Raw genomic sequence first — 25,041 nt, forward strand, 5'->3', positions numbered from 1 at the left:
AGAGATAAATGGAAAAAATATCGTAGTTGGATTTTTAGTCAGAAGCCCAAGCGGATAAACCAGTCAGAAGCGGATAAAAAACCGGGCGACCTGTGACCTCTGCCTAAGATCGTAGTTCTGCAGCAGCAGGACGCGGCATAGGACCACGGGACTCGCGCAATCGGCACACGTCAGTGCCAGCGGTCCCTCGCGGTGTACTCCAAGGTGTAAAGGGTTTTGCTTTTGTCCGCTGCGTGTTTGCGTGTCGTCAGCCGAACAGCCCCTCCTCCAGTCCCGAGATGTTGTTGTTCTTCTTGTTCCATTTGGTGGGGTTTTATCCTGCTTCTTCCATTTGCTGAAAAGTTTTGTCAGAGAGCCGCGAAAATTTGAAAAACATCGATGTTCACCACATTCTATTATACAACACCCAACATTCCATAATAAATAGACTTCTAGTGATTGGCAGCACTGGAGCGAAGAGTCAGTACAAGAAACGCGCATGTGCGAAAAAACAAAAAACGGTAAATCAATAAAAACATAAAATTTAGTGCGCAAGGAGCATGCAGCAGCAGCAGCAGCAGCAGGAACAGGAACCAGACCGAGGCGCAACAACAATAGTCCCACGCGTAGGCAGAGAGCAGCAACATCAAAAGCTGCACCAGGAACAATATAATCAGCAGAGAAATAACGAAAGGAAAGAAGGGGAATTGACGAAGAATTAGCTGTTTCCTGGTCGACAGCAGAAGCATCAGTAGCGGGGAGTGTAGTAAAAGCAGGAAGAGGAACAACAAAAACGGAACACACAACAACACACAGACGCATACACACACACACACACACACACACACACACTAGAGAATACCAAAAGATAAGGAGAAGAAGCAGCAGCTGAAGCAGAGGGATTTCTGAAAGATTCACCGTTAGCTGGTGAACGCAACAGCAACAGAGAAACGCAGCCAACGTAATTTTTGTAGTTTAGAGCAGAGGCAGCGACTGAACAGAAGAAGCGACAGAGTAGAGAGAAATAGAGAGAGTGCAATCAGAGAGAGAGAGAGAGAGATCACGATGTATAAAACAATACGTCACGGCGAGAACAGCCTGCAATACACGATTCTACCGCAAAACGATGACTTCCGCATCGAGGGTAAACTGTCGGCTGCCTCCTCGTCCTCCTCGTCGTCAGCCACCGCCACGTCCAAGCGCAGCTCGGCGGCGGGACAGCGACGACGGCGCTCTTTCTTCGCCTACCTGGGCCTGATCTTCGTCTGCACCGTGATCATTGGCGCTGTCCTCATCCCCTTCCTGGTCTCCGCCGAGTGTCTGCCCAATCCCACGGAATGGTTTCTCAAGACCAAGGCGGCCCTCACCCATAGCCGGCCACCCACTGGAGCTGGAGTTGGAGCTGGATCTGGAAAGACTTTGCCGGGGACACCGCCCACCGGGTCGCCGATGCTACAGCTAGGTCAGAGCGTGGGAAAAACAGTTAAGATTGTGAACCGGAATGGAATCGAACAGTTTGTACTGAAGGTGAACAAAACGGTCCCGGCGTCCAGCACAGGAACAGAGGAGCGGCAGCAGCCGCTGACCCCCGGCAGCAGCACAACCACAACAACAAGCACCACTACAACTACCACTACCATGGCGCCACAGACCAGCAGCAGCACCAGTACCACAACTGCACCCACAACCACAACCAGAGAGCAGCCACCGCCGCCCCAGCTGCTCGTTCCAGTCAGCACTTCCGGATATGCTGCCGTGGTCCCACCGCAAGGCCAGCAGCGCCATCTGCCGGCCACCATGATCACCACACGAATCATACAGGTGCCGCTGCTAAAGTCGGCCGCCAAGAAGCCAATCATGCCCCCGGTCCTGGCCAAGACGCAGGGCTCTGCAGAGCAGCACCAGCAGGCCGCAAAAATGGAGAAGGGCCAGAACAAGAGTAACAGCGATTGGATAAAGACGCACTGGGCCTACATAGATCCCTCGACCTACTTCCAGTGGACCGTAAGTATAGCATGTCCTCCGTCCTAGTAGCGTGTGGTGTTTCATCTCCTCTCTCCCCATCCCTCCCTTGCTTTTCAGGGCTACAAGGACGAGGATAGCGTGCTGCTGCCTGCCCTACTGGGATTCGCACTCATTGGCATGATTTTGATCATCACGGTCTGCCTGGTGGCACGCAACAAGCGCACCATCGTATCCTCGGTGCGCAAGCGGAATCGTAATGTGAGTAGGAAATTGCATTTAATTACCCTTTGGGAGGGGGCGGGACGGTCCGTTTAGGGGTCGCTCTTGTGTAACTTGAGTGGTGCACCAAGGACCATAAAATGGGGCACGACCACGAAATCGTGGATTTGAATGGGTGTAAAAGAATGGAACGGAGTGACTATTGCGTGGAGGAACAGAACAGGGGGAGATCCGGAGGAACTGATATGTTCCCTGGCTGGACTTATATTGACAGCCAGGCTGTCACTGGCTCCCAGATGCTCGTACGACAGGAAGGCTTGCGTGGTCCCCCACACTGACAGAACAGAACATAGACGCCGCTAAGCAAGGACCAGGAGCAAGGACGAAAATTGTTTGAAATCTCCTTTGTAACTAACGTACATAGGTTACGGGCCATTACAATGGGCAAACTCCAGATGACCTCGACCTTTAACGAGAAGCTTAAACATGCGCGGGCAGCAGGGAGCTTGTCTCCAGCCCTGGCAAGTGGGCAGCCCTGCTGCCACTGAGACCAGTCCCGAACTTGGAGACTAAAATTGTTCAAACAAGTGTAGTTTTTGGCGTTTTACAATAACAATTTAAATTAATAATAGAAGACTGGTAAGACGTGTTTGTGAGTGTGAACAAATTGTGATCAAATATTATAAAAAAAAGCTAGAATTTCGCCGCTGAATCAGTTCCGGAACTGAACTAAGTTTCTATGCAGCCCTCGGCAATCGCGAACTGGAAACTGGAGCATGGCAACAACAAACCAGTTTTCTTTGTGTTGGTGTACACATCGTCGTCGTTCCACGTCACACACGGTCGCGCTCACACCAAGCATAAACTTGTGGCGCTTGGGAGAGCGAGAGAGCGCATGACTTTAGCCGGCTGTCGGCGCACCACGTGAGAGCGAGTGAGTTGGCAGGCAGGCATGTGAACAAGTGGTAGTGAGAGCAACGCAGCGCTGCTGCTGTTGTTGGATAGGAGGCGCTGCGTGGCAATTTTGTTGTTGTTGCTGCTGTATAGCGTATTAAGGTTTTTTGGCAGGGCTGCACAGCCAGCGGAACCAGGGGAAGAATTTTCGATACCGATGGTGAAAACTCGCATACAAAGCAGTACAGTGTCAATATTGCAGTGTGAAATAAAGTGTGCTGTAAATGAAAGAAATCTTTGAACAACTGAATCGTGTGTGTGCTTCCAGCCCTGGATTCGGTGAAACGTAGCAGCGTACACACACACACACACAAACACACACACACACACGCACACCCACACACATCGGGCTGGCAGCATCGACGTTGACGTTGACGTTGCCGTTTGCCGTTGCCGTCCAACAGTCAGTCAGTCACACAGGTGAGAAGCAAAAGTAAAAGGCAGCAGCGCGGCTGGAGCAGAGGAGCAAGCAGCGACAGCGACTGCTACGTGTGTTGGTCAGTACCAGAAGTGAGCCTAGCCCGAGTCGAGCCGGAGCTGCAACAGAAGCGGCCAGAGTGGAGATAGCCCCCAACGCCTACGTCAGCAAAACGCGAAAAACACGAGAATCCTGTAAGCATTTCAAACCCAAACTTTTGCCTGCGTGTCTGTGCTGTGCCTCCGCAAACGTATGTGTGTCTGTGCTTCACGCCTCCCCTCCCTTTCGCATAAGTGTGTACGTGTGTGTGTTGAGCGATAGTGTGGCGTTGTTGCATGTGTGGCTCTGGGAGCCAGTCCCCGTATTGGTGTGCGAGTGCGAGCCGAGTGCCAACAAGGCAAATTGTGATTTTGCTGCGGAAGGGAGAGAGAGCTCGCGGCATACACAGACTCGGACGAGCGCACGGCATGGCCAGAATCCAGTTTCAAGTTAACAGTTCCCAGTGAGAATCTCTCATCGCTAACGTGTACAACCCATTGCAGCGACAATCCCCCAACTCCAAACTCCTCCAGGAAGATGGCCATTAAACCCGGTCTGGGACGAAAGCCCAGCAACAAAAACCCGCCGATCCTGAGCCACGAGTTCGTGATACAAAACCATGCGGACATCATCTCCTGTGTGGCAATGGTCTTCGTGGTGGGCCTGATGAACGAGTCGACGGCCTCCTTCGCCAGCGCCTTCATCTCGCTGCACCACAACGTCAGCGGGGAGGACCCCAGTAGGGAGCAGCCCTACGGCAAGGCCTACACCTATGTAGCCGGCATCAAGGACTACTGCTCGATCTTCTTCTACACCCTGACTTGCATCATCATGCACGCGATCATCCAAGAATTCGTTCTGGATAAGATCAGCAAGAAACTGCACCTCTCCAAGTTCAAGCTGGCCCGCTTCAACGAATCCGGCCAGCTAGTGGCCTTCTACCTGCTCTCGTTCGTGTGGGGCGCACATGTCGTTCTGCGCGAGGGCTACCTGGGTCAGGTGGCACTGCTGTGGGAGAGCTTCCCCAGCCATCCGATGAGCTTCCTGCACAAGTTCTACTTCATCATCCAGCTGGCGTACTACCTGCACATGCTGCCGGAGCTGTACTTCCAGAAGATTCGCACCAGGGAGGAGCAGCAGCCGAAGATCGTACATTCCATCAGCGGATTCAGCCTCATCGTGATCGCCTACACCCTGAGCTTCCAGCGGCTGGCCCTCGTCCTGCTCACGCTGCACTACTTCAGCGAGCTGCTCTCGCACGTTTTCCAGCTGATCGGCGTTTTCGATCGCGAGGAGCGTCTGGCCCGCCTGCGCGTGGTGAACAGTGCCTGCTTCTTCCTGGTACGCTTCGCCACCTCGGTGATTGGTGTGCTCACCCTCTACTACGGCATCGGGGGCCTGCGCTCCCTGCTGGCCCTCGGCGGTTTGATCGCCCTGCAGGGCTACCTCGTGTTCTCCTTCATCACCGAACAGCTGCGCGCCAAGCGTGAAGCCAAGCGTGAAGCGAAGCGCGAGGCCAAACTACTGGCGGCCCAGTCCTCAAAGAAGGCCATCAAGGCACCAAAGGACAAGGTGAAGCGAAAGAAGGAGAGCGACCTGCCCGAGGCGGACCAGCCGTCGCCCAGTCCCGTCAAGCAGAAGCTCAAGTGAGAGGGACCGGCGGCCAAGCCATCGACGACTCTCTCCACCTAGCAACAAAATCTTCCGCACACTTCCAATCCAATCCAAAATCAGTCTTAACCAATCCAATCAAAATCCGAGAGGAGACAGATAGCCAGAGCGAGAGAGCAGCACCACTGACAGACCCCAATGTAAATGTAAATGTAATTCTCGGCCAAAGTCAAGGCCCGGCTCCAGATCCCAGCTCCAGCTCCAGATGCAACCTGCAACAACTACACTACGCTACCGAGGCACATTTCCGCTGCATTTACCAATTTCTCAGAGCAGAACACAGAACCAGAAGAGAACCACTTTCCGGCACGCGATGACACTATTTTTGAAACCTAATTTTTTTTAGCCTAAATGTTTTGTTTTCATTTTAAGTTTTATATAATTTTTTTTTAATACATTTTTTTTATTTTTATATAATATACACAAAAAAAACCTGCATGTGTGCGTGGTGTGTTTTTTGGTTCCAATCTCTTTGTAATAAGTAAATTATTTCAACAACAACAATTTCCAATCGTCCTATTTGCATGTAAAACTATTTTTTATAAAACAAAAACGAAAAACCACTTAAAAGAAATTAAATCTGAAGAATGTTGAAGATAAAAGAACCAGAGCAGCAGACGAAGATTGTAAACGAAGCAGACAAAAAAAAAACACAATTGCTAAATATATGTATAAATATATATATTTTATATAAGAAAAACTAAAGAATGCTCTGACTGATAGATGTGGGGGAGGGGATGTAAACATCTAAGAACATATGTAACTGAAAGACTTCTCTCTGCCTCTTCTTTACAGGACATTGAGGAGCAGGGAGCCGAAGACAATGCCACGCTGCTTACCACCACGAATCTGTCGGACGACGACTAAGGGAACTCCCGTGTCACAAGGATCTCCGAGTATCTCTTCTTTTTCGCCTGCTTATCCAACGATCCTTCGTTTGGTCCTTCTATATGGACGCACACACGTGCATAGAATGGGACACGTGCTTCGGGAGCATTCGGAACCTTTCAATAGCCCCTTCGCGAACGCCCAAAGGCCCCTTATACCCACCCCCAAGCAACTTTCACTGTTATGTTTCTCTCCCGGAAAAAAACCCCGAAAAAAAAACAAAAACAAAAAAAAAGACAAAGCTGAAGCTGAAGATGAAGACTGTTTCTTGAAAGCTTGGACACACAAAAATAAGCTGAAAGGTTAATTTTCCCACAAAAAAGTCTTGAAAACTTGAAAACTCGTTTTAAAACTTTTTCCAAAAATGTTGCTTAGGTTGTGCCTATGTCTTTCCGTGTGCGTGAGAGAGTGTGTGCGTGTAAGTATGTATAGTTATGCGTGTGTGTGAGAGAGAGAGCTTATTTCCATAATCTATAAAGATATATACATATATGTATTTATATACTATACGCACGGAGGATGCTCGATGATGATTAGAATTCGATGCTCTGAAAAGTTGTGGCTCAAATATTCCCTTTATCAAAAGAGCTCTTTCAAGTGAAATGGTGTAGAACAGTTCGCTACTGTACGGACAGGTATATATAGCAGTATTAGGTGTGGAGCTATCCATATACACCTTCAATTCTGAATCAATTCGATAACATAGATTTAGAGTTTAAGATCTGTCTATTTGATAACATGTATTGGTATGTTCTCCAATAACTTCAGAATTGATAGTGTATAAAAGAACTAAATTCAAGTGGAAGATACTCAATAATGTGTATACTCGCCGTATTTAATGATCGCAAAAGCTCTCCCAATTCCACATGTCATGCAGTTTTGAGACGCACCGCACACCGTAGTTAATTGATGGAAAAAACTATACAAAATAACGTGATGTTCCCAGGCATCTCAAAATGCTAACGTCGTCTCCCCCTTAACTTATAATTCGTGTGTACTCTTGAAACCAAAGAATTCAAATCAAATGAAAACGTCCAGAAATAAGAAATACTTTTTTTTGTCGGTCTAGTTAAAAGGTGCTTCTAGTTATCGGGCCTGGACTGTACACTTAAATTATAGCACAAATATTGTACTACGAGCAGACGAAAAGCTTCTAAATGCATTTACCATTATCCGAAAGCAGTGACCGATCCTCTAGAGCGGAGGATTAGATCCAGCCTGCAATCGAATCTCCAAAGGATTCATGTTTTGGAGCACCGCTTAAAGCCGAGCACACCAAAAAAAAAAAAACACAGTTGCTAAATAAAATGCAAAGGAAGCGGAAGCAGAGGCGATCCAAGTATTAGTAGATGGGAGACATCGGATCGGGAGAGTATAACCATGTATGTATATGTATGTGTGTATGCAACACGCCGTATTACTCTGTATGTGGCTCTATATATGTATGTATAACTGTGTACAACTGTGAAGCATTGACAAGTATTTGAGATGATCTGTATTTTTGTAAGCGTAATATTTAGAGCAAGAACAAATCCAATAACAAAATGAGAAAATCCAAAGAAGCAACTATTTAGCATAAGATTTTTCGGGTTCGGCACTCGCGCTGAAAACACACAAAATATTGATTTGCTCAACATATTTACATACAGACACACACCCCCACACACCTCTATACAAATGATATATATACCATATATATGTATATACAATATATATGTATGTATTATGTAACGCAAAAGCATAAGGCTTGCATTTACGTAAGACGACGATATAGAAGAAGCAGGATATATCCTCCATATGTATATGTTATCACTAATTTGCAAAGCTAAACAGTTAAGTCCATATACTATATACAAAAGGCAGCAATCCAATCCAGATCCAACCAGAATACGCATACATACAGCACACAAATGTTGCCATGGCCCAATGGTGGGCGGACGGGAGCAGTGCAACAATCCCGTCTGAAAAGCGTGACATTAGATATACTCGTATATACGATTATGAACCTATATATATATGTATGTATATGTATACACAAAACACACACTATATTGAATGTTTTTGCTTGTTAAAGTGAATAATAAAAAAGAAAACTAATTACATGAACATACTAAAATCTTTGGGTTGAGTTTTTTAGAGTTTGGGAAGACATTTTGTTTAATCAAATCTTACATTTATTTCAGTTCACTTTGAGACTGATCGAATGGGTAATACATTCCTTTAAAAAAAACCGAATGGATGGAATTAAATTTCAGACTAACAAGTCGGAACAAAACCTCTGAAATATACATATGTACATAAATTGGGGCGCCCGTTTTCACATTCCGCAAGATTTATTCGTTTTCAATATGATATCTATATCGGGGTAATATAACTTTTGCTGTCTTTATAAATAATTTTATTTTAACCCAACCTCTATTTGGCTCGGAAGAAATGGCCAGGGCAACAACAACAAGACCCTAAGACGAAAACGAAACGTTTTGGCTGAAAACGTAATCCGCAAGAGCAAGTGAAAAACGGAGTCTGCCTGATAGTATTATCCAGTTTGGATTGCCCAAGGTTTTCTTTACATACAATTTCTATTTAGATAATGTAGGAAATACAAGAGCTTGTAGTTTCTCTCCTGTTCTAACACAAAGGGATGGACATGCTTGAGGAGAAGCTTCATTTAGGCCTATCTTGGGCGAAACACCACAGGTGACCAGGTTCTAACAGGTGTCCAGCCTAAGGCGCCTTGATCCTGCTCTAGATCTAGTAAAAAAAATCCGCATGACTTCCAGTCAATCTGAAAGAGACAACAGGAATACAGGTAGAGCATGCGGAAGAGCAGCTGTCTCTGCGGAGAGGATGGAGTATGCGTAGAGCATGTACGACATCAAAGTCCTGGGACAGGGCTAGCTCACTACATCCGTCAAGTACACATTGATTATGGGAAACTGCTGGTCAATTTAGAAATGGAGAAAACCTCAATCTGAAACGGCGTGGCTGGTCCAACTCAGTCATCTTGGTAGTGAATATGTTCAGGGCCATCATAATGGCGCCGTTGGTACCTAGGTGACACTGCTTTGTCACATTTTACAGTTGACCGTATTGCGAATGTCGTGAAATAAATCAAAACAAATAAAAAACAGAAACAAAACCGCACGGTGTAGAGATGCGCGGGCAATCGATTGTAAAACTGCGAATTAGATACTGACTATCGATAGAGTGATCTTTTTGGTGTGTGCCAAGCAAACATGCATATTTTACCATTATTTAATAATATGCGTTGCAAATTTATTATTTATTTTTATTAATTATTATTACTATAATTTATTACCTCAGTGACTTGGCTCATGTAAAAATTAAAACAATCTTTTGGTATTAAATACCGTCAAATGTCGAATCAAGTTCACGGATTCTAGTGCCGCAACTATCGATAAGCATGCAGAATGCCAAACTACCATCATCAGATATGCAGTCAAAAGAAGGCGCAAATCTTGCTAATAGTGAACAAATCATTTCACAATCGCAATTTAATTTGTATAAATCCCAAATGGAGACACGACTGGAGGTGCGTCTGCGAGAGCCCAATCCGCTGTTCACCCGCTGGCTGGAGCGTTGGCTTCGTGAGGCGGAACGCCGACAACAGAGGTCCCAGCACAAGCTGCGACAGGCCCTGGAGGCTCTGAAGAGCTATCCGCTGCCGCTGTACAGTGGGCGCGACTGCTCCGTTCTGCGTGGATTCGGTGGCACCTTGTGCCAGCTGATCGATGAGGAGCTACGGCAGCACCGGGCAGCCAGCCAGCCACAGCCGCAGACAACCACAGCCCAGTACGAAGAGCAGGTGCAACAGGTGGTCAAGGCGGTGCAGGAGAAGCAGCAGAAGACAAAGAAGGACCCCGCCAAGAAGCCGACCAAAAAAGCCCAGCTGGAGCAGGCTGCAGCCGAGGAACGTGAGCGAGTGGTGGAGATGCTGCCGGACAGCTTTGAGGTACTGCTCCTGGTTGATACCCAGGAGACGAGTGGCAAGAACAAGCGCGTCCTCGACCAAACGCGCAGCTACCTGCAGTCTCTGGGCGTCGACCACGAGGTGCGTCGCCTCACCGTCGGCGACTTTCTATGGATAGCCCGCGATGCGGACGGCAGCGAGCTTGTCCTGCCCTACATTGTGGAGCGCAAGCGCATGGACGACCTGGCTTCGAGCATCCGCGACGGCCGCTTTCACGAGCAAAAGCACCGTCTCCGGCAGTGCGGCTTGCTAAACGTGATCTACTTGATCGAGGACTATGGGGACAACGAGCAGCTTGGCCTACCCCTGGACTCGCTGCTCCAGGCGCTGGCCAACACCCGCATCCAGTCAGGCATCCAGGTGGTGCGGACAGAGAACCACTACCGTAGCATGTGCTACTTGGCGGGGATGAGCCGAGCGCTGCGGCAAATGTTTCTCAGCAAGAGCCTCCACAGCGTGGATCGAGCCGCATTGGGATCGTCGAGCTGTCTGACCGACCGCCGTGTTGGTCTGTTGAAGTTCCGGGCCCTGTACGAGGACTCGGCCAAGAATGCCCAGCTGACGGTGCGCGAGGTATTCGTCCAGCAGCTGCTTCAACTGCATTCTCTCTCTATGGAGCGAGCCCTGGCCATTGTGGAGCTTTATCCCACGCCGCGTCTCCTCCTGGATGCTTACGAGGCGTGTGAAGAGGTGGACCAAGCCAGGCGACTGCTGGCGGGAATCACATGCGGGGCTTTGGAGCGACCGCTGGGAGAAAAGCTGAGCCAGTGCCTGTATGACTTCTACGGCAGCGAGTTTAGGTAGGATTAGCAATTGATTTAATGGGACATATCTAAGGTTATATACACGAATTTATACATAAGTGAGGGAATAGTACGAGAGTACGATTTGGACTAGTTTCCAGGATCCTGGCTCCCTATCCTGGTCAAAAATATATCATACACATGAATAAGAGTTCTCAGTTAGCGTCTAGATCTTTCCTTCCTCTTTAGATGTTGCGGAAGTGCCGGATGGCCAGGTCCACTGGCAGATCAAAGTCAAACTTGGACAGGGCGTCGATGGAGCGCAACGAGTCGCGGAAGCCAGTGCGGGCCACATAGCTGGTGGACGAGTAGTAGGTATCAATCAGCTCGTTGCAGCTGAGGATCAGATTCAGCCACTCCACCAGCAGATGGGAGCTGTCAAAATTAAAGGAAAGGATTGAATTCAATGGAAAATCGAGCTGGAGGAATACTCACTTCAGTCCCGCACAGACAAAGGCCTTGAAGTGGGCATTGTGGCTGCGCTTGTACGGCTTGTGCATGGCCAGGATCATGCCCACTGTGCTGAGCAGGCTCTGTTTGGCCGTCACAGCCTGGGCATCGACAATGTCCAGTTGGAAGCTCAGCGAGAGCTTTCTCGCTGGTGTGTTGTTGTACTCCTCGCCATGCTTCAGCTGGTAGTACTCGAGGATCAGCTCCCAGGCGTGCATCCCACGGCCCAGACCGAGGAACTGCGACTCTTGGGCAGATGGTGCTGCCATGCGCTGCGTCCCCGGATGCAGGCATCGCATGAAGGGCACCATCAGGCTGGAGGCCGCCGACTCGGCGGGAATCCTCAGGCCATGCTGGATCAGCTGCTGCACAGTGCGGGCAAAGTTCTTGCGCACCACGGTCGTCAGCTCGCGTCCGATAGTGGCTATGGAGTCGCCGCGCATGTGAACGATACGCCTTCCCAGGCTCAGACCCTTGATCTCCTTCTCCCACTCGAAGCGGTCGTAGCTGGCTTCCTCTTCTGAGTCGGAGGAGGTGGCTGCCGACGCAGCAGCCGCGGCATATGGTGCCAGCTCATGGCCTGCGGCCACGGCCCGTCTGCAGCGCGGTGGCAAGGTAATCAACGCTCCGTTCTGGGGATTGAGGCATGTACTCGAGGATCCCGCCTGCTGCTGTTGCTGTTGCTGCTGTTGTCGCAGGGCCCGCTTGATATTGGCCAACTTCTCGCGGTCGCAGCTGAGCGTGGCGGCCAAGGCGGCCACCTCCTGGATATCCACCTCCAGCTGGGCACGAAGATCCCTGGAATATAAGGAAGCTTCAGATTTTGAGAGCACAAACGAGAGGACACACCTACCCCCAGTGATTACCCTTGTGCGTCTTCTTCAGGGTGTTCTGCTGGAAGTCCTCGCGCGGCTTGGCCAGGTGCGTGGTGGCGAACATCTGCATAAGGATGGAGGCCTTGTCCAGCAATCCGTGTGCCTTGCTATGCAGGCTCTCGCCCGCCTGGGCCACGGGCAGGGCTGACGAATGGGAATAGGAACGAGATGGAGGAGAAGTTTCCGCCGGAGCGGGCAAAGAGACCTGGGAACGGGCCGTCTGCTTGGCCGCATAGCTGTTGTAGGCTCCGGAGAGGAGCTTCAGCCTGTCGCTGCCGCTGGCAGAGGAGCCCGAACCGGAGCCCGCCGCATCGCACTGCAGGAAGGCAATGAAGCGCTCCAGGTCGGTGATCTGTGTCTTTAGCTGGGCCACCAGCTGCTCCTTCATTTTCAGCGGCCCCACAAACTCCCCGATGGCGTTGTCCACCTGGTGCCGCAGCTGATCCGTGCTGAGCGATGGCAGATCCTGCTGCTCCACCTGCAGGTTGAGCTTGGCCCGTAGCTCGTCCAGGATGAACTTCTGCTTCTCGAGGAGGACATGCTGCGGCAGGATGCCCGGTTCCCCGGCCTCATATGCCAACTGCTCCAGCTCCGTCAGCTGCGATTTGAGCTGCTCAATCAGCTGGCCATCGGTCTCCGTCTCACGCTCCGGCTCCGCGTCGGAGCCCTTCTTCTGGCCGAGGCCGGCATCGGGAATGCCCTGGAAGGCAAAGTCATCCAGATCCCGCAGTAACTGGTCCCGCTCCTCCGCGGGAGCCTCGACAATTTGTCGCACCCTCAGCTGGACGTGGGCAAAGTGCGAGGTTAGGGCCAGCAGGGAGCTGGTGAGCAGCTCCTGCTCCTCCTCGATGCTGCGGAGGCGAGCCAGTTCGCTGGCATTCTCCGTCTCATTGCCGGGGCTGCTCTTCTCCAGACTTAGGCCCAGCAAAGTGGGCTCCAGCTCGCAGTCCACCCCGGAGCTGGCGCTATTGGCGTCATCGTAGTTGGCTCCTAGCGGGGACCACCTCTCACTAAGCATCTGCTCTGGCTCTGGATCGTGCTCGGGGTCCGTCTCGGTCTCGGTTTCCTCTGGATATGTGGCAGCTTTGTCGTGGCAGCTGTTCACCTCATGCACAGGCTGCTGGCCTTCAACGGGGGATGATTCCATTGATTCCGTGGCCTCCGCCTCGGTCAACTGCAGTGCCTCCTCCATTTCTAAATGGAATCGCAGGCTTAGACTCTGCGTTCTGTTTACGTATGGTTTACTTTTCCGCGTTTCCCGTTTGCAAAGAAAAATCAATCGGTGGCCAGTTCCGCTTTCTATGCCAGCTGGCCCAGCGCCTGCTGCTTCCCACTCTTGTTCGCTCTCTCTAACCCTCTTTGTATGTCGTACGCTTTCGCTCGCTCTGTCTCGCTTTGTGTGTGTGTCTGTGCCACTTTGGCAGCCCGGGGGAGGATTTGGGCCGCACGATGAGCGCCCTGCGACAGTTTCTGACGCACTGACTGACATGAAGTAGTCATGGAAAGTCACTGCTAGCTTTCGTCCAGAGGGGTTGCAATGGAAGCTTAAAGCTTCCCGCCCACCATCGGGGGTGTGTGCTTATCGTTGAAAGCTTGATCCTGGATCAGTGGAGCTTACGGAGCTTTCCATGACCAAAAAAACATTCCGTATTTAAGGGTTTTGTTATCGGAAAGAGATACAAACGAAGCGTGGGTGGTTTTCGTACGAGCTTTTTATTGAAGTTTACATCCCACCAGTAGATATTTTGTATGATTTAAATCAAATCTTTTGATATAAGCTATCAAGATTGGAGCATCAGTAAGTTGTGGCATTCGTGGATTTAGTTAGAAAGTTAGCTTTCCGGGCAGTTTTCATACAGATGGGTGGAAATGGGAGGCTAAAACTGTCCGCAGCCTGAAGGTGATTGTGGCTTTCGTTGAAAGCTTTCTCATGGATCAGTGGAGCTTACGGAGCTGTTCCTTGGCCGAAACAGTCGAAGTCGACTCCCAGCTGGCAGTGACTACTCTTGCACGGGATAAAATTTCCATTGAAGGCTAGCTCTGGTGGATGTTTACTTCTGATAGTAAAATTTACATTGAAGGATTTACTCTTGTTTATTGTGATATTCCGTTTTTTGGCCCAACATTACACTGCCGCGAGATTCAGGAAGTTCCGAGGGTTGATGCTTTTAAAATGGGCCAAAGAACGCTGTCTTGGGGAACTCCGGCTCTGATCAGTTTTATTTCGCATACTTGTAAGAATATGAATTGCAGGTTTTTTTTCAGGAAATAAAATATTCTGTTATTTCGTTGAAGTCTGTGAATATTGGAGTATATATTAAATTAGTTTAATATTTTTTTGAACCTCTTCTGTGTTTTATAATTAGTTTTCTACGCGAAGACTTGGTATCTACTATATTGCAGATTTTTTCGATGTTTATATCGTTATGACACATTTTTCCAATTGTCTTTTTCGATGTAGATATAGTATTGGGTTTCTGCTATCATATAAAAACGTTCATGATGTGCTTAAGTTTCTCCATCGGATTCAGAACAGGACCATTTTCCGGCCAGTCTAATGTCCTAATTCCCTCCATTGTTGAATATAATTTGTTAAATATAATTTTAGTTGGAATAATCAAACCTCTGAAATAAATCATAGCACAGTACAAAAACAAAGTTAAAAAAAAAAATATTTCTGACTAATCTTTGATAATAGCAATGAGCACAATCGTCATATGTGGAAGTACATATGTATGTATCAGTATCCTTAAGTTCGTGTCAGATACCAAAGTCATAAAACATATTGTTTCTGCAATCATTTACAGTCCAAGTTTCGTTGAGTTTGGCCCATTGGCGCCCTTTCTATAGCATTTTTAGTGTCCAGACAACATGCTGGTCGAAGACGGCTAAGTCTTGTCTCCTGAAGGCGACACTTTTTGTTTTTATACCCGATACTCAAAATGAGTATTGGGGTATATTAGATTTGTGGTAAAAGTGGATGTGTGTAACGTCCAGAAGGAATCGTTTCCGACCCCATAAAGTATATATATTCTTGATCAGCATCAATAGCCGAGTCGATTGAGCCCTGTCTGTCTGTCCGTCCGTCCGTCTGTCCGTCTGTCCGTCTGTCCGTCCCCTTCAGCGCCTAATGCTCAAAGACTATAAGAGCTAGAGCAACGATGTTTTGGATCCAGACTTCTGTGATATGTCACTGCTCCAAAAATATTTCAAAACTTTGCCCCGCCCACTTCCGCCCCCACAAAGTGCGAAAATCTGTGGCATCCACAATTTTAAAGATACGAGAAAACCAAAAACGCAGAATCGTAGAGAATGACCATATCTTTTAGACTGCGGAATCTAAATTGGATCGTATTATTATTATAGCCAGCATCAAGAAAACAATTTCATTTTTTCTCGCCCTGTCTCTCTCTAACACACACGTAGCATAGGCGGCTTTGCTTAGAGTAAAACATTAGCGCCTAGATCTCAGAGACTATAAAAGCTAGATCAACCAAATTTGGTATCCACACTCCTAATATATCGGACCGAGACGAGTTTGTTTCAAAATTTCGCCACACCCCCTTCCGCCCCCGCAAAGGATGCAAATCTGGGGATATTCACAAATCTCAGAGACTATTAAAGCTAGAGTAACCAAATTTAGTATCCGCACTCCTGTTAGATGTCACTATAAAACGTATATCTCAAAATTTCGCCCCACCCCCTTCCGCCCCCACAAAGGACGAAAATCTGTTGCATCCACAATATTGCAGATTTGAGAAAACAAAAACGCAGAATCATAGATAATGACCATATCTATCAGATTGCTGAATCTGGATCAGATCAGATAATTTTTGTAGCCAAAAGGAACAAATCAATTTGCATTGGCTACGCAGCGCCCGACGTCACGCTCAGACTGATTTTCTGTCTCTCTCGCACGCACTCTTTGTCGTGTCGTTTAATATTAGCGGCGTCTGCCGGAGGAGAGCCATACTGACTTAGTATCGGGTATAACCGTAGAGTTGCGGTGTCCGCAGCAACTCACAACGTTCCCCCTCGTTTTTTATGAAAAAGAGACGTTAATTAACAGCTAATGGATTTATCTACACAATAAAAATGTTTCCCGACTGACTTTAGGGATTTTGCATACGCGCGATCAATTGAAAGTTATTTAACATAAGTGTCCACATTTCACGGTCCGCCACTGTATAAGGTGTAATGTTTTTAAAAAGAGCATTGGCATTTGAGTTACAAGTCAGTGTTTGGGTCGCATACGAAATAGCATGGGTATGCCGAAGCGGCCAGCATATTGGCGCACAAGCGAAACAAATGCGCAGGGGGCTTGCCCCCTTCTATTTTTATACTCTATGTATTTCTAATTTGTATTGTGTGGTTACAGTCCCTGCTTCATATATTTTGATACCTTTGATCCTTCTTTGAAATCTCTCTTTGAATTGCAAGCTTACAATGTCTTCATTATCAGTCATTAACCGAAGGTATCAAGTGAAACCTCAAGCGCATTCTTTGGACCTTCGGTAGGCTTTTACTAGTTAAAAGCTCACGCCCTCTGACTTGAAATGCTTTTACATTTAAAACTTAATCTTATGGCTGTTTAAGTCAAAGTTCAAAGCTTTAAAACATGCTCTGAGCTTTCCACCACGATTGCTAAAGCTGTCCCAAAGCCCACGCATATTTACCTGTTTTATTTGTGACTAGGGGATACAATGAAAATTATGACCTACATTACCACCGCACGGAGGCGGGACAAAACATTGGTCGAACACGCGTCCAACACGCTCCCCATGTACCAGCCCCCCTCCGACTGTTGTTATTTTGGAGTGTCTCTGATAAGGCTCCTCTACCGGAGATTACCCCAAAAAGCAAACATGTTCCCCTGCTGCTGCTGCTGCTGCTGTTGCTGACAGTGCATCTTATCAGTCTCGGCTGATGGATAGATAACGAGTCTGTCAAGAGTCTGACACAGCAAACCCATGACGGTCATTTCGGGGTCACCCTCAGTCCCAGCCCCTCGATAGACCCAGAGATGACTCCTCCTCAAAGACGGTTGCTTATTATTTATTTATTGAAAAAAAAAGGGAGAGGAAATGGAAAATATAAGAGGGAGTATAATTAGGGTCGGAGGCGGCGGATGATTAACGAGGCGTCAGATTGTGCTTGCCGCCGTCGATGGGGAAGAGAGCGCCGGTGGTGAAGCTGGCCTTGGAGCTGGCCAGGAAGGCTACGGCCTCGGCCACCTCGAACACGTCCCCAACACGGCCCATGGGATGGGAGGCGATGGCCCGCTGCAGCATGCCGTTGTATTCCTCATCGACGATGCCAATGCGCTGGTGGATGTTGGTCACCACAAAGCCGGGATTCACCGAGTTGACGCGCACTCCCTGTGGGGCCATCTCGAGGGCCACGATCCGGGTGAACTGGTCGAGGGCCGCCTTGGACACACCGTAGCTGAGAGCGCCCGCAAAGGGTCGCAGACCGGCACAGCTGCTCACATTGACCACGGCTCCCTTGGTCTGCAGGAGATGTGGCAGCACCGCCTTGGTGAGGAGGACGACGCCGCGCAGGTTCGTGTTTAGCACCGAGTCGAATTCCTCGATGTCCAGGTCAATGAGGCCGCCCTTGCCCAGGATTCCGGCGTTGTTTACCAGCACATCGATGCGGCCGAACTGAGTGATCGTCTGCTGGACAATGGCCGCTGCATCCTTGGTCACGTCCGCGGCTATGATCTCCGCCCGAATGCCCTTCACCTGCTGCTGTAGGGTCTTCCGGGTGGCCTCCAGGTTAGCTACGTTGCGACCCACCAGCGCCAGAAGGGCTCCCTCGCGGGCCAAAACCTGGGCAATGGCTGCACCAATACCGCTGCTTGCGCCCGTCACGATCACCACCTTTTCGCTGAGACTCATCTTGAACGACTGCAGAAACGACCCGCCCTACCCGGCTATTTATGGGCAGGGCTCTCTCTCTCTCTCTCTCTGGGCCGTTTCCTGATTAGATTACAGCCCTGAAACCGCTCTCACTCCACTCGTTTAACCACCTGTTGGGGTCCGCTCTGGGGAGAGTCCCCACAACTGTTCTTTTGGAGACGGGCTTTCCGGTGCTATCGATGCTCTAGCATCTAGCATCGCATTAGAGCCAAAAAGTTTTTAATTAAAAGTTTTGTGTTTGTCTGATTTCAAACATTTGTGAAATCACGCTAAGAGCTGGCCAAGAGCTTTCTGCCCCACATATATTTATCGCCCAATGAAGACGGGCCTCCTAAATGGGGGCGCGCGCACCTCCCCAACGCGTGTTTAATCATATCCACTACTCGTGGAGTATCAGGGGTATATTGGATCTGTGGAAAGGTTTGTACCATCTATGACATTCGCGAATCGGTGTAAAACCTTGACGTGTGACTGAACATTTTCCATTTAGGTGAAAGAAAACATCTGTTTAAAACAGCACAATATTCGTTGATAAATTAAAATTATTCGACTGAATTTATATTTTAAAAAAGTTAACTTTTCGCTCCTTCTATCAGCTATTCTAAGTTAATACTTAAAAAAATACAAGTATTTTATTATCTTATCTTATCTTACCTTATCGTTGTGTGGCACTGGGTATTTTTAAGCTACAATATAATCGAAAAAGCTGAATAATTGATAATAATTGATATCTCATTCGCAACTCCAAACATTTTGAACTGTTTAGGATATATAGGGCTCTAATGTTATTACGCAAAATAATAGCCCCAACTAAACAAATTCCGAGGAATTTTTTCACTTCTTAAGATAATGCCCAAGTATCAGGAATGGGTATCCCACAGTCGTCAGACTGGAGCAAATCTGAAGTTCTTTTCCGTTTAAGTTGAGGCTGAGGAGCGTCTTCGTCTCTCCATTTCTCCATTTTCAGATAATTAGCATTTCCATTTGGCTTGAGTGCGCGCTCGTATATCAACGCCCCCGCCAGTTGGTCGAGAAGATAAGGCCTGGAGCTGGTGCCGGAGATGGAACTAGCAGCTGGGGGCCATGAAGCGATGGAACGAATCAAGTGCTAACTATTAGGCAGTGTTTTGGGGAAGTCATTAGTTTCCATCAGCCTCGAGAGTGCTTCAGCCACACTCTCTCGATAACTCCACATCAATTTGGCCCCTGGAATGATTAGCCAAGGAATGCCATTCGGAGTCTCGGCATCGTATCCTCTGATTCGGTCTCTGATTTGTGTGCACTCATTTTCACGCTCCTGCCCACCCAGAACCTACCGAGGAATGCATTCACAAGGGCCGTCGGTTTATGGAAATTGATGAAGAGGAATTCATGTAATTGACAGGCGAGACGAAATTGCATACAAATAGCTTAATCCTAGAAAATTTCATTCTTAAATAAATTAACTTTTAATTAAAGCAAAGAAAGAGACACACCAAAAAAGGAGAGAATAACAAAAAAAAAAAATGTGATTCGGCAGGCCGAAGCATTGAATACCCTTGCATGGAGTGACTCTCGACGGAAATAGTCATAGAATCCATGAACGGACGCGAGGGGACAAACTAAGATTTTTCCTCACAGTACTCTCTGCAAGGGTATAGAAAGAGCAAACAGAATAACTAAACTTAGAGATAAATGCTATGTACAAAAGTGTTACATAATCACTTGGAGTGGGAATGGGAAATGGGAATTGGATTTGGAGTGCGGCCTTACTTCAGTGCAGCCTTGTTCTTGAGAGGCAGGAAGGCAGCCATCAGACAGCCAGCTGAAAAAAGCAGGATTAAGGATTAAGGGTTGAATCTGGAATGTCTTTCGCGAACCTACCCAACATAAAGAAGCTGATCATAAAGAAGGGCGGCACACAGCCCAAGTTCATCAGAGCCGGAAAGAATATGTTGCCCAAGAGTGAGCCCAGCCGCCCAAACATCATCTCAAGGGAGACAATCATTGTCCTCAGCGATGTGGGAAACAGACTCACCGATGCACTGATCACCGATGTGGCCGAGATGCTCCCCATAGTCACGAACAACGAGGCAATGGCCACCGTGGATGCAGCGGAGCTGGACCAGTACATGCCAATCGAGCAGCAAGCAGCACAAAATAGGCCCACAGCTGAAAGAAGAATTTAATATTGCGTTTAAGAATGGGGGTAGTTCTTGGCTGCATGGGTGCACTCACTCATTATTCGTTTGACGCCCACTAGGTTGACCAGGAAGCCGGCCAGCATGTAGGCCACCAGTCCGGCGGCTGCCACAATCAGATTGTTTGTGTACGTGGCCGCCGTCACATTCACCGTACACTCGGCATTGGGGTCCTTGACGGCCATCAGCTGGCTCTGGGTGCGGTTCACGCTGAACTCTAGTATTCTGCAGATGCTCGTCTGGCCTGACTGGCCGCCCACCTGGAGCTCGTACTCGTTGATGGAGGCAAACAGCTGCGGCAGCCACAAACGCATGGTGTTCTGACTGTAGAAGAGAAAGAGAAGGCGCCTTTAGACCCGTTCTGTTCTGCGTTTTTTGGTGACCCCGATCCCGACTCACCCCAGGAGCACGCAAAAGTTGAGCAGATAGACCCAGAGCGAGAGGCCCAGGTACGGTTTGGTGAAGAGCGGACGCAGCTGGGAGAGGCCCGCACTTAGCCCGCTCTTGGCCACGGTTGCCAGCTCGGGGTCCACTGGAGCAGCGGTGACAGCCTCCGAGCTCTCGATGGGCAGCTTTACCTCCGTGTGAGTCTTGTGTTTGTTGACCTGCTCGGGTACTTCATTGGCCAGAACCTTAAACTGCGCAAAAAACACTTTTTGGAGGACATAGGACTGCATAGTATTGTATAAATATTGTTACTGGAAATGAATCCTTGGGTTTTCTGGTGTTCAGGGCATACATGAATTGGAAGGCTTCCAGTGCTTCTTGATTGCGACCCCTGGACATGAGGAACTTGGGGCTCTCGGGGAACAAGGGGAACAGCATGGAGCTGAGGAGGCTGGGCAGTGCCGTTACGCCCACAAACATCTGCCATGCAGTCACTGTAAAAGGGATAGTAAAACGTTGATTAGATTGGGATTGTATTCCATATGTCCGAATCATAAAGGTATGAAGTCGGTTGGAGGAAGGGGCCTCCAATCTGTAACTGTATCATCAGCTGTTTGTGGGAGTCTGTCTATCTCTAAGATAGTTATTATCGTGACCTTATCGTAAAAATACGTAGCACGCCCTCGCCACACGACACTCGGGACAGTGCGAGACTCTTACTTACTCTTAAAACTCCAGATGTTGATATTCCAGTTTTGGGGTAAAATGATCATAGCCAGGCCGGGCAGCGTGAGGGTGGCTATGGAGAACATAATGCCCACGATCATCATGATGCGCTGACGATGCTGGCGTCCATGAAGCTCCGTCAGGTAAGTCATAAGCACGGCAAACGGACCACTCATGCTGTGAATGGATATTGGTTAGGGGCCATTTAATCAAGCTTCAGCGCTGCCCTTGCTCACCAAAATCCTCCGAAATACTTGAAGACCATTAGCTGGACAACACTTTGACTGAAGGCACCGCCCAGAACACATATGGTGTCCGCGGCATAGCCAAAAATCAGGAGCTTGCGCCTGCCCTTGGTGTCTGCAAAGTAGCCCCAAAAGACGGCCGAGCTGATCATGCCCGCATAGGTGATGGCATTCAGGATGCCCTTGTCCAGCAGGCTCAGCTTGAGGTCACACTCTGCGCTGGGAAGGATATAGGACATTGTCGAGGTCTCGTACACAGTGCCCATTGCCGCGGGCACAGCGGCCACCAGCAGCAGAATGTTGAACATCCCAAAGCCCGCCGCATCGATGGCCGTCTCAAAGTCCGCTGCTATCCCGGGGGTGGGGGGAGCCGGAACCGGAGCTGGAGCCTCCTCCTCGCTCTGCTCCTTGGCATCGCGGCGGGGGAGCTGCTTGGGTAGATTCTCCGCCAATTGTTGGCTCATCGTGTGGTGCTTCTGCCTTGACTCGCGGCTGCTTACTGAATCGGAGTCGTGCGGTGGTTAGGTTATATCTGCTAGAAGCAACTAGTCCCCTAAATCACGCCCTGTGGGAACAACCATCAAGTCTGTTGACTGAAATCACTGCAAGCAACTGGCGACTGGCCGCTTACCCTGTAGGCTATTGTTGGATATTTGGCAGCCCACCTGCACACGCTATAGAAACAAATATGCGACATGAATCTCCTGTGCTAGCGGTTTATTAAGCGCCGCATCATACCCCTTCACCTACTCAGCAGCATCAGTATCATCAGTATCTGTGTTTGTATCAGGCCACACATCGTATATGATCACTCAGCCTGCGACTGTGCACACGAATGGGAGGATGCTAACTGGTGCTTTATGGCCACCGTGATTTGGTTACTGATTTGTGTTACCCCCGGATTCATCCAATCTATGGGCATGCTCTATTCATGGATAAGTTCTGCATTGGCTAATGGCTCTACTCTCAGAGACAGAGGGACCCATAGTTGTAAGCTTCAATTTTCACTTTATACTCCTCTAATTTCAACTAATCCTCAAAGTGGCCATTATCCAACGCCATTAACAAGTTGTAAAAGGCTGAGGCCATATCTTGCTTTTGGGATAGCTCCACACGCTGCCACGGGTATCCTAGGAGTCGAAATATATAACATATCATTCCCGTCCCGCTTTCATTACGGTTACGATGACGACATGGCACCGCGCAACTGATTTACGTCTGCTGCCGGGGTCTCATCTCCCCAGATCTACGCCTCTGGCGGATGGTAGATGGCGGATAGGGGTTTGGCTGTTACTGTTACCAGCCGTACCATTTCGGCCAACAGTTGTCGTCGTCGTCGTCATCGGGGCAAACTAATTGCGATGATTACGGGTTATGAGTTGGTTTCCCTGCAAAACTTTTCGGGATTACGATTACTCATGTAGAAGCTTAGTGCGCTGTGGTCTGTTCGGAACGGGTGGTACTGGTGTTGGTTCTGGCGTGTGCTGTGATTTGTTTTCACCATTTCTCTGGCACTGTGGTCAGGAGCAACGTGTGCCACCAGAACCAGAACCAGAACTAAGCCTGCTAGATCACGATTTGATAGTAATTAAGCAGATTCAGAGCTGGACAATCGGAAATAATTAGAGGGAGCTTAGCTGGAAAGCGGCAAGCGGTAGGGGAAGAACAGGGAATTTGTGCGACAGCTTAAGGGATGATCAGTGTTGAGTAATGAAATAAACCATAAGAAACTTGTCTTGCGGTTTTGCGGTACAGTGTTAAAGAATATAATTGCTCAGGAATGGAATGAAGAATGGGGTCTGTTAGCCAATACTAGCTGTTCAATTGAAATTTTTATGAAAGCAAGCAGTAACGTATTATTTGTGGGCGTTTTGTGCGCTAAGGGAGAACTATGAACGAAGAAAGAGTTGCCAAGAGTGGTAAATCTATACAAGCGAGAAAGAAATTCAATCAAAATGGTTTTAATCTCCATATAACGTATTAAAATGAGACCTAGTATATATTCAATTAACAGTTAATAGTTGTATATGGATATTAATATAATCCACATTCATTTGACTGTCTTAACTACAATTGGTTTGTCTTTTTGATTGTCATGTCAGCCCTGCCTGTTCGCCGATGCCTAGGCATGATGAAAGTACTGATCTGAGTTTAGCAACGGGAAGAGATCTATAGAAAAAACTAGTATTTAATATCATTGTATAATGATGTAGAAGACGAGACTGCTGCTTAATTCATTTAATGTATTCTTTGGTCCTTTTCCCCCATACTTTTAACTTCGCGAGTCCTTTACCCTTTTCTCCCCATGGACTTGGCTCCACTGTGCCTGAAAGGGGCAATTGCCATGCCCATGCCCAGTGGCATGCCATAAAAGGCATGACGAAACCATGGCAAGACTGAAATTTTTCCACGCTATAGCTACAATTTGTTTAATTCCATCAGCTGGAGATACAGAGAAACAGTAACAGTAACAGAACGAGTCAGGCACAGAATCAGACATAGGTTCGGTTCACGTTCAGGGAGTGACGGAGGCCGTGGCAAATGGCAAATATTCTTTGCGCTATTATCTTAGACAAACAGTAGCTAGAAGCGGGGGCCTAGAAGACTGCGGACGGATGGACGCCAAAGTTTTTGCACCTCCGACAATCTGGAGGGCGGAAACTGTCGAGTGTCTGTGTGGCTATGTGGGTGGCTGTAATTAACGGCTTTGCATTTTGGCCAGCGTCACAACTTGGCAACAAATTGGACTTTTGTTTGTGTTTGTTAAAAGGCTTAATTTGTTGTGCTTTCGGTCTGGCCGGAGAAACATTATGAGAGAGTGTGCTGTGGAACACGATGGTGGGTGTTTTGGGGTGGTGGCTATGGGTAAATTGCTCTGAATAACTTGACGCTGCCTCGGCCTGTTGGTGGGTGTGTCTGCGGCCAAGGTGTGTGTGTGTCTGCCTAAATCAAGCTCAAACAATTTCAACTATTTGAATTGCCGAGCATTGGCGAGAGCATTAGAGTGCCACACAGACACACACGGGGGAATGCAGAGGGCTGCACTGAGCGATAATCGAAGCGAATTTGTCCTACAGGGTGGACCTTTTCAGATGAAAATGGATATACAAAATTGGTATGTCCCGAACAGCTCTCCAGATCGACACCTTTTCGGTGCAGACATCTCTCTTGTGTCCCCACAAGCGACGCAGCTTTTCCCTTCAACGAAAGTTGAAAGTTCTTTAACAGTTTAATAGCCAACTGGGATAAAAATGTGTACTCGTACATATTTTCTCGCGGTGCACTGGAAACAGCAGCACACACTCTCATGCGTGAATGCTTGTGGCACTC

General features: G+C 48.3%; 6 protein-coding genes across 6 annotated transcripts; 3 read left to right on the plus strand and 3 right to left on the minus strand.

Annotated features, from left to right (window-relative positions):
* Positions 1 to 410: 410 nt before the first annotated feature.
* On the plus strand, positions 411 to 8,239 carry LOC6901151 (mucin-5AC). The gene is made up of 3 exons (XM_002134591.3): positions 411 to 1,983; positions 2,062 to 2,202; positions 6,041 to 8,239. The coding sequence occupies exons 1-3, from the start codon at positions 1,045 to 1,047 to the stop codon at positions 6,110 to 6,112; spliced, it is 1,152 nt and encodes a 383-aa protein (XP_002134627.3). The 5' UTR covers positions 411 to 1,044; the 3' UTR covers positions 6,113 to 8,239.
* TRAM (translocating chain-associated membrane protein 1) lies at positions 3,484 to 5,749 on the plus strand. Its single transcript, XM_001354456.3, has 2 exons — positions 3,484 to 3,729; positions 4,078 to 5,749. The coding sequence occupies exon 2, from the start codon at positions 4,112 to 4,114 to the stop codon at positions 5,222 to 5,224; it is 1,113 nt and encodes a 370-aa protein (XP_001354492.1). The 5' UTR covers positions 3,484 to 3,729; positions 4,078 to 4,111; the 3' UTR covers positions 5,225 to 5,749.
* Positions 8,240 to 9,551: 1,312 nt separating the features above from the next.
* Positions 9,552 to 11,076, plus strand: mus81 (mus81 structure-specific endonuclease subunit). Its single transcript, XM_001354457.4, has one exon. The coding sequence runs from the start codon at positions 9,558 to 9,560 to the stop codon at positions 10,926 to 10,928; it is 1,371 nt and encodes a 456-aa protein (XP_001354493.3). The 5' UTR covers positions 9,552 to 9,557; the 3' UTR covers positions 10,929 to 11,076.
* Positions 10,926 to 14,469, minus strand: LOC4814334 (RUN domain-containing protein 1). The gene is made up of 3 exons (XM_001354458.4): positions 12,231 to 14,469; positions 11,363 to 12,175; positions 10,926 to 11,302 (listed from the first exon to the last, which is right to left on the minus strand). Exons 1-3 carry the CDS (start codon positions 13,739 to 13,741, stop codon positions 11,113 to 11,115), a joined length of 2,514 nt encoding a protein of 837 aa, XP_001354494.3. The 5' UTR covers positions 13,742 to 14,469; the 3' UTR covers positions 10,926 to 11,112.
* A 2,822-nt stretch (positions 14,470 to 17,291) lies between these two features.
* On the minus strand, positions 17,292 to 18,179 carry LOC4815512 (3-oxoacyl-[acyl-carrier-protein] reductase FabG). The gene has a single exon (XM_001355442.3). The coding sequence runs from the start codon at positions 18,150 to 18,152 to the stop codon at positions 17,385 to 17,387; it is 768 nt and encodes a 255-aa protein (XP_001355478.1). The 5' UTR covers positions 18,153 to 18,179; the 3' UTR covers positions 17,292 to 17,384.
* Positions 18,180 to 19,513: 1,334 nt separating this feature from the next.
* LOC6902113 (synaptic vesicle glycoprotein 2C) lies at positions 19,514 to 22,215 on the minus strand. Its single transcript, XM_002133608.3, has 7 exons — positions 21,703 to 22,215; positions 21,465 to 21,643; positions 21,053 to 21,234; positions 20,753 to 20,991; positions 20,391 to 20,677; positions 20,037 to 20,324; positions 19,514 to 19,977 (listed from the first exon to the last, which is right to left on the minus strand). Exons 1-7 carry the CDS (start codon positions 22,173 to 22,175, stop codon positions 19,922 to 19,924), a joined length of 1,704 nt encoding a protein of 567 aa, XP_002133644.2. The 5' UTR covers positions 22,176 to 22,215; the 3' UTR covers positions 19,514 to 19,921.
* Between the last annotated feature and the right edge of the window lie 2,826 nt (positions 22,216 to 25,041).

Source organism: Drosophila pseudoobscura, chromosome X, assembly GCF_009870125.1.
Source record: "Drosophila pseudoobscura strain MV-25-SWS-2005 chromosome X, UCI_Dpse_MV25, whole genome shotgun sequence".
Taxonomy (NCBI): domain Eukaryota; kingdom Metazoa; phylum Arthropoda; class Insecta; order Diptera; family Drosophilidae; genus Drosophila; species Drosophila pseudoobscura.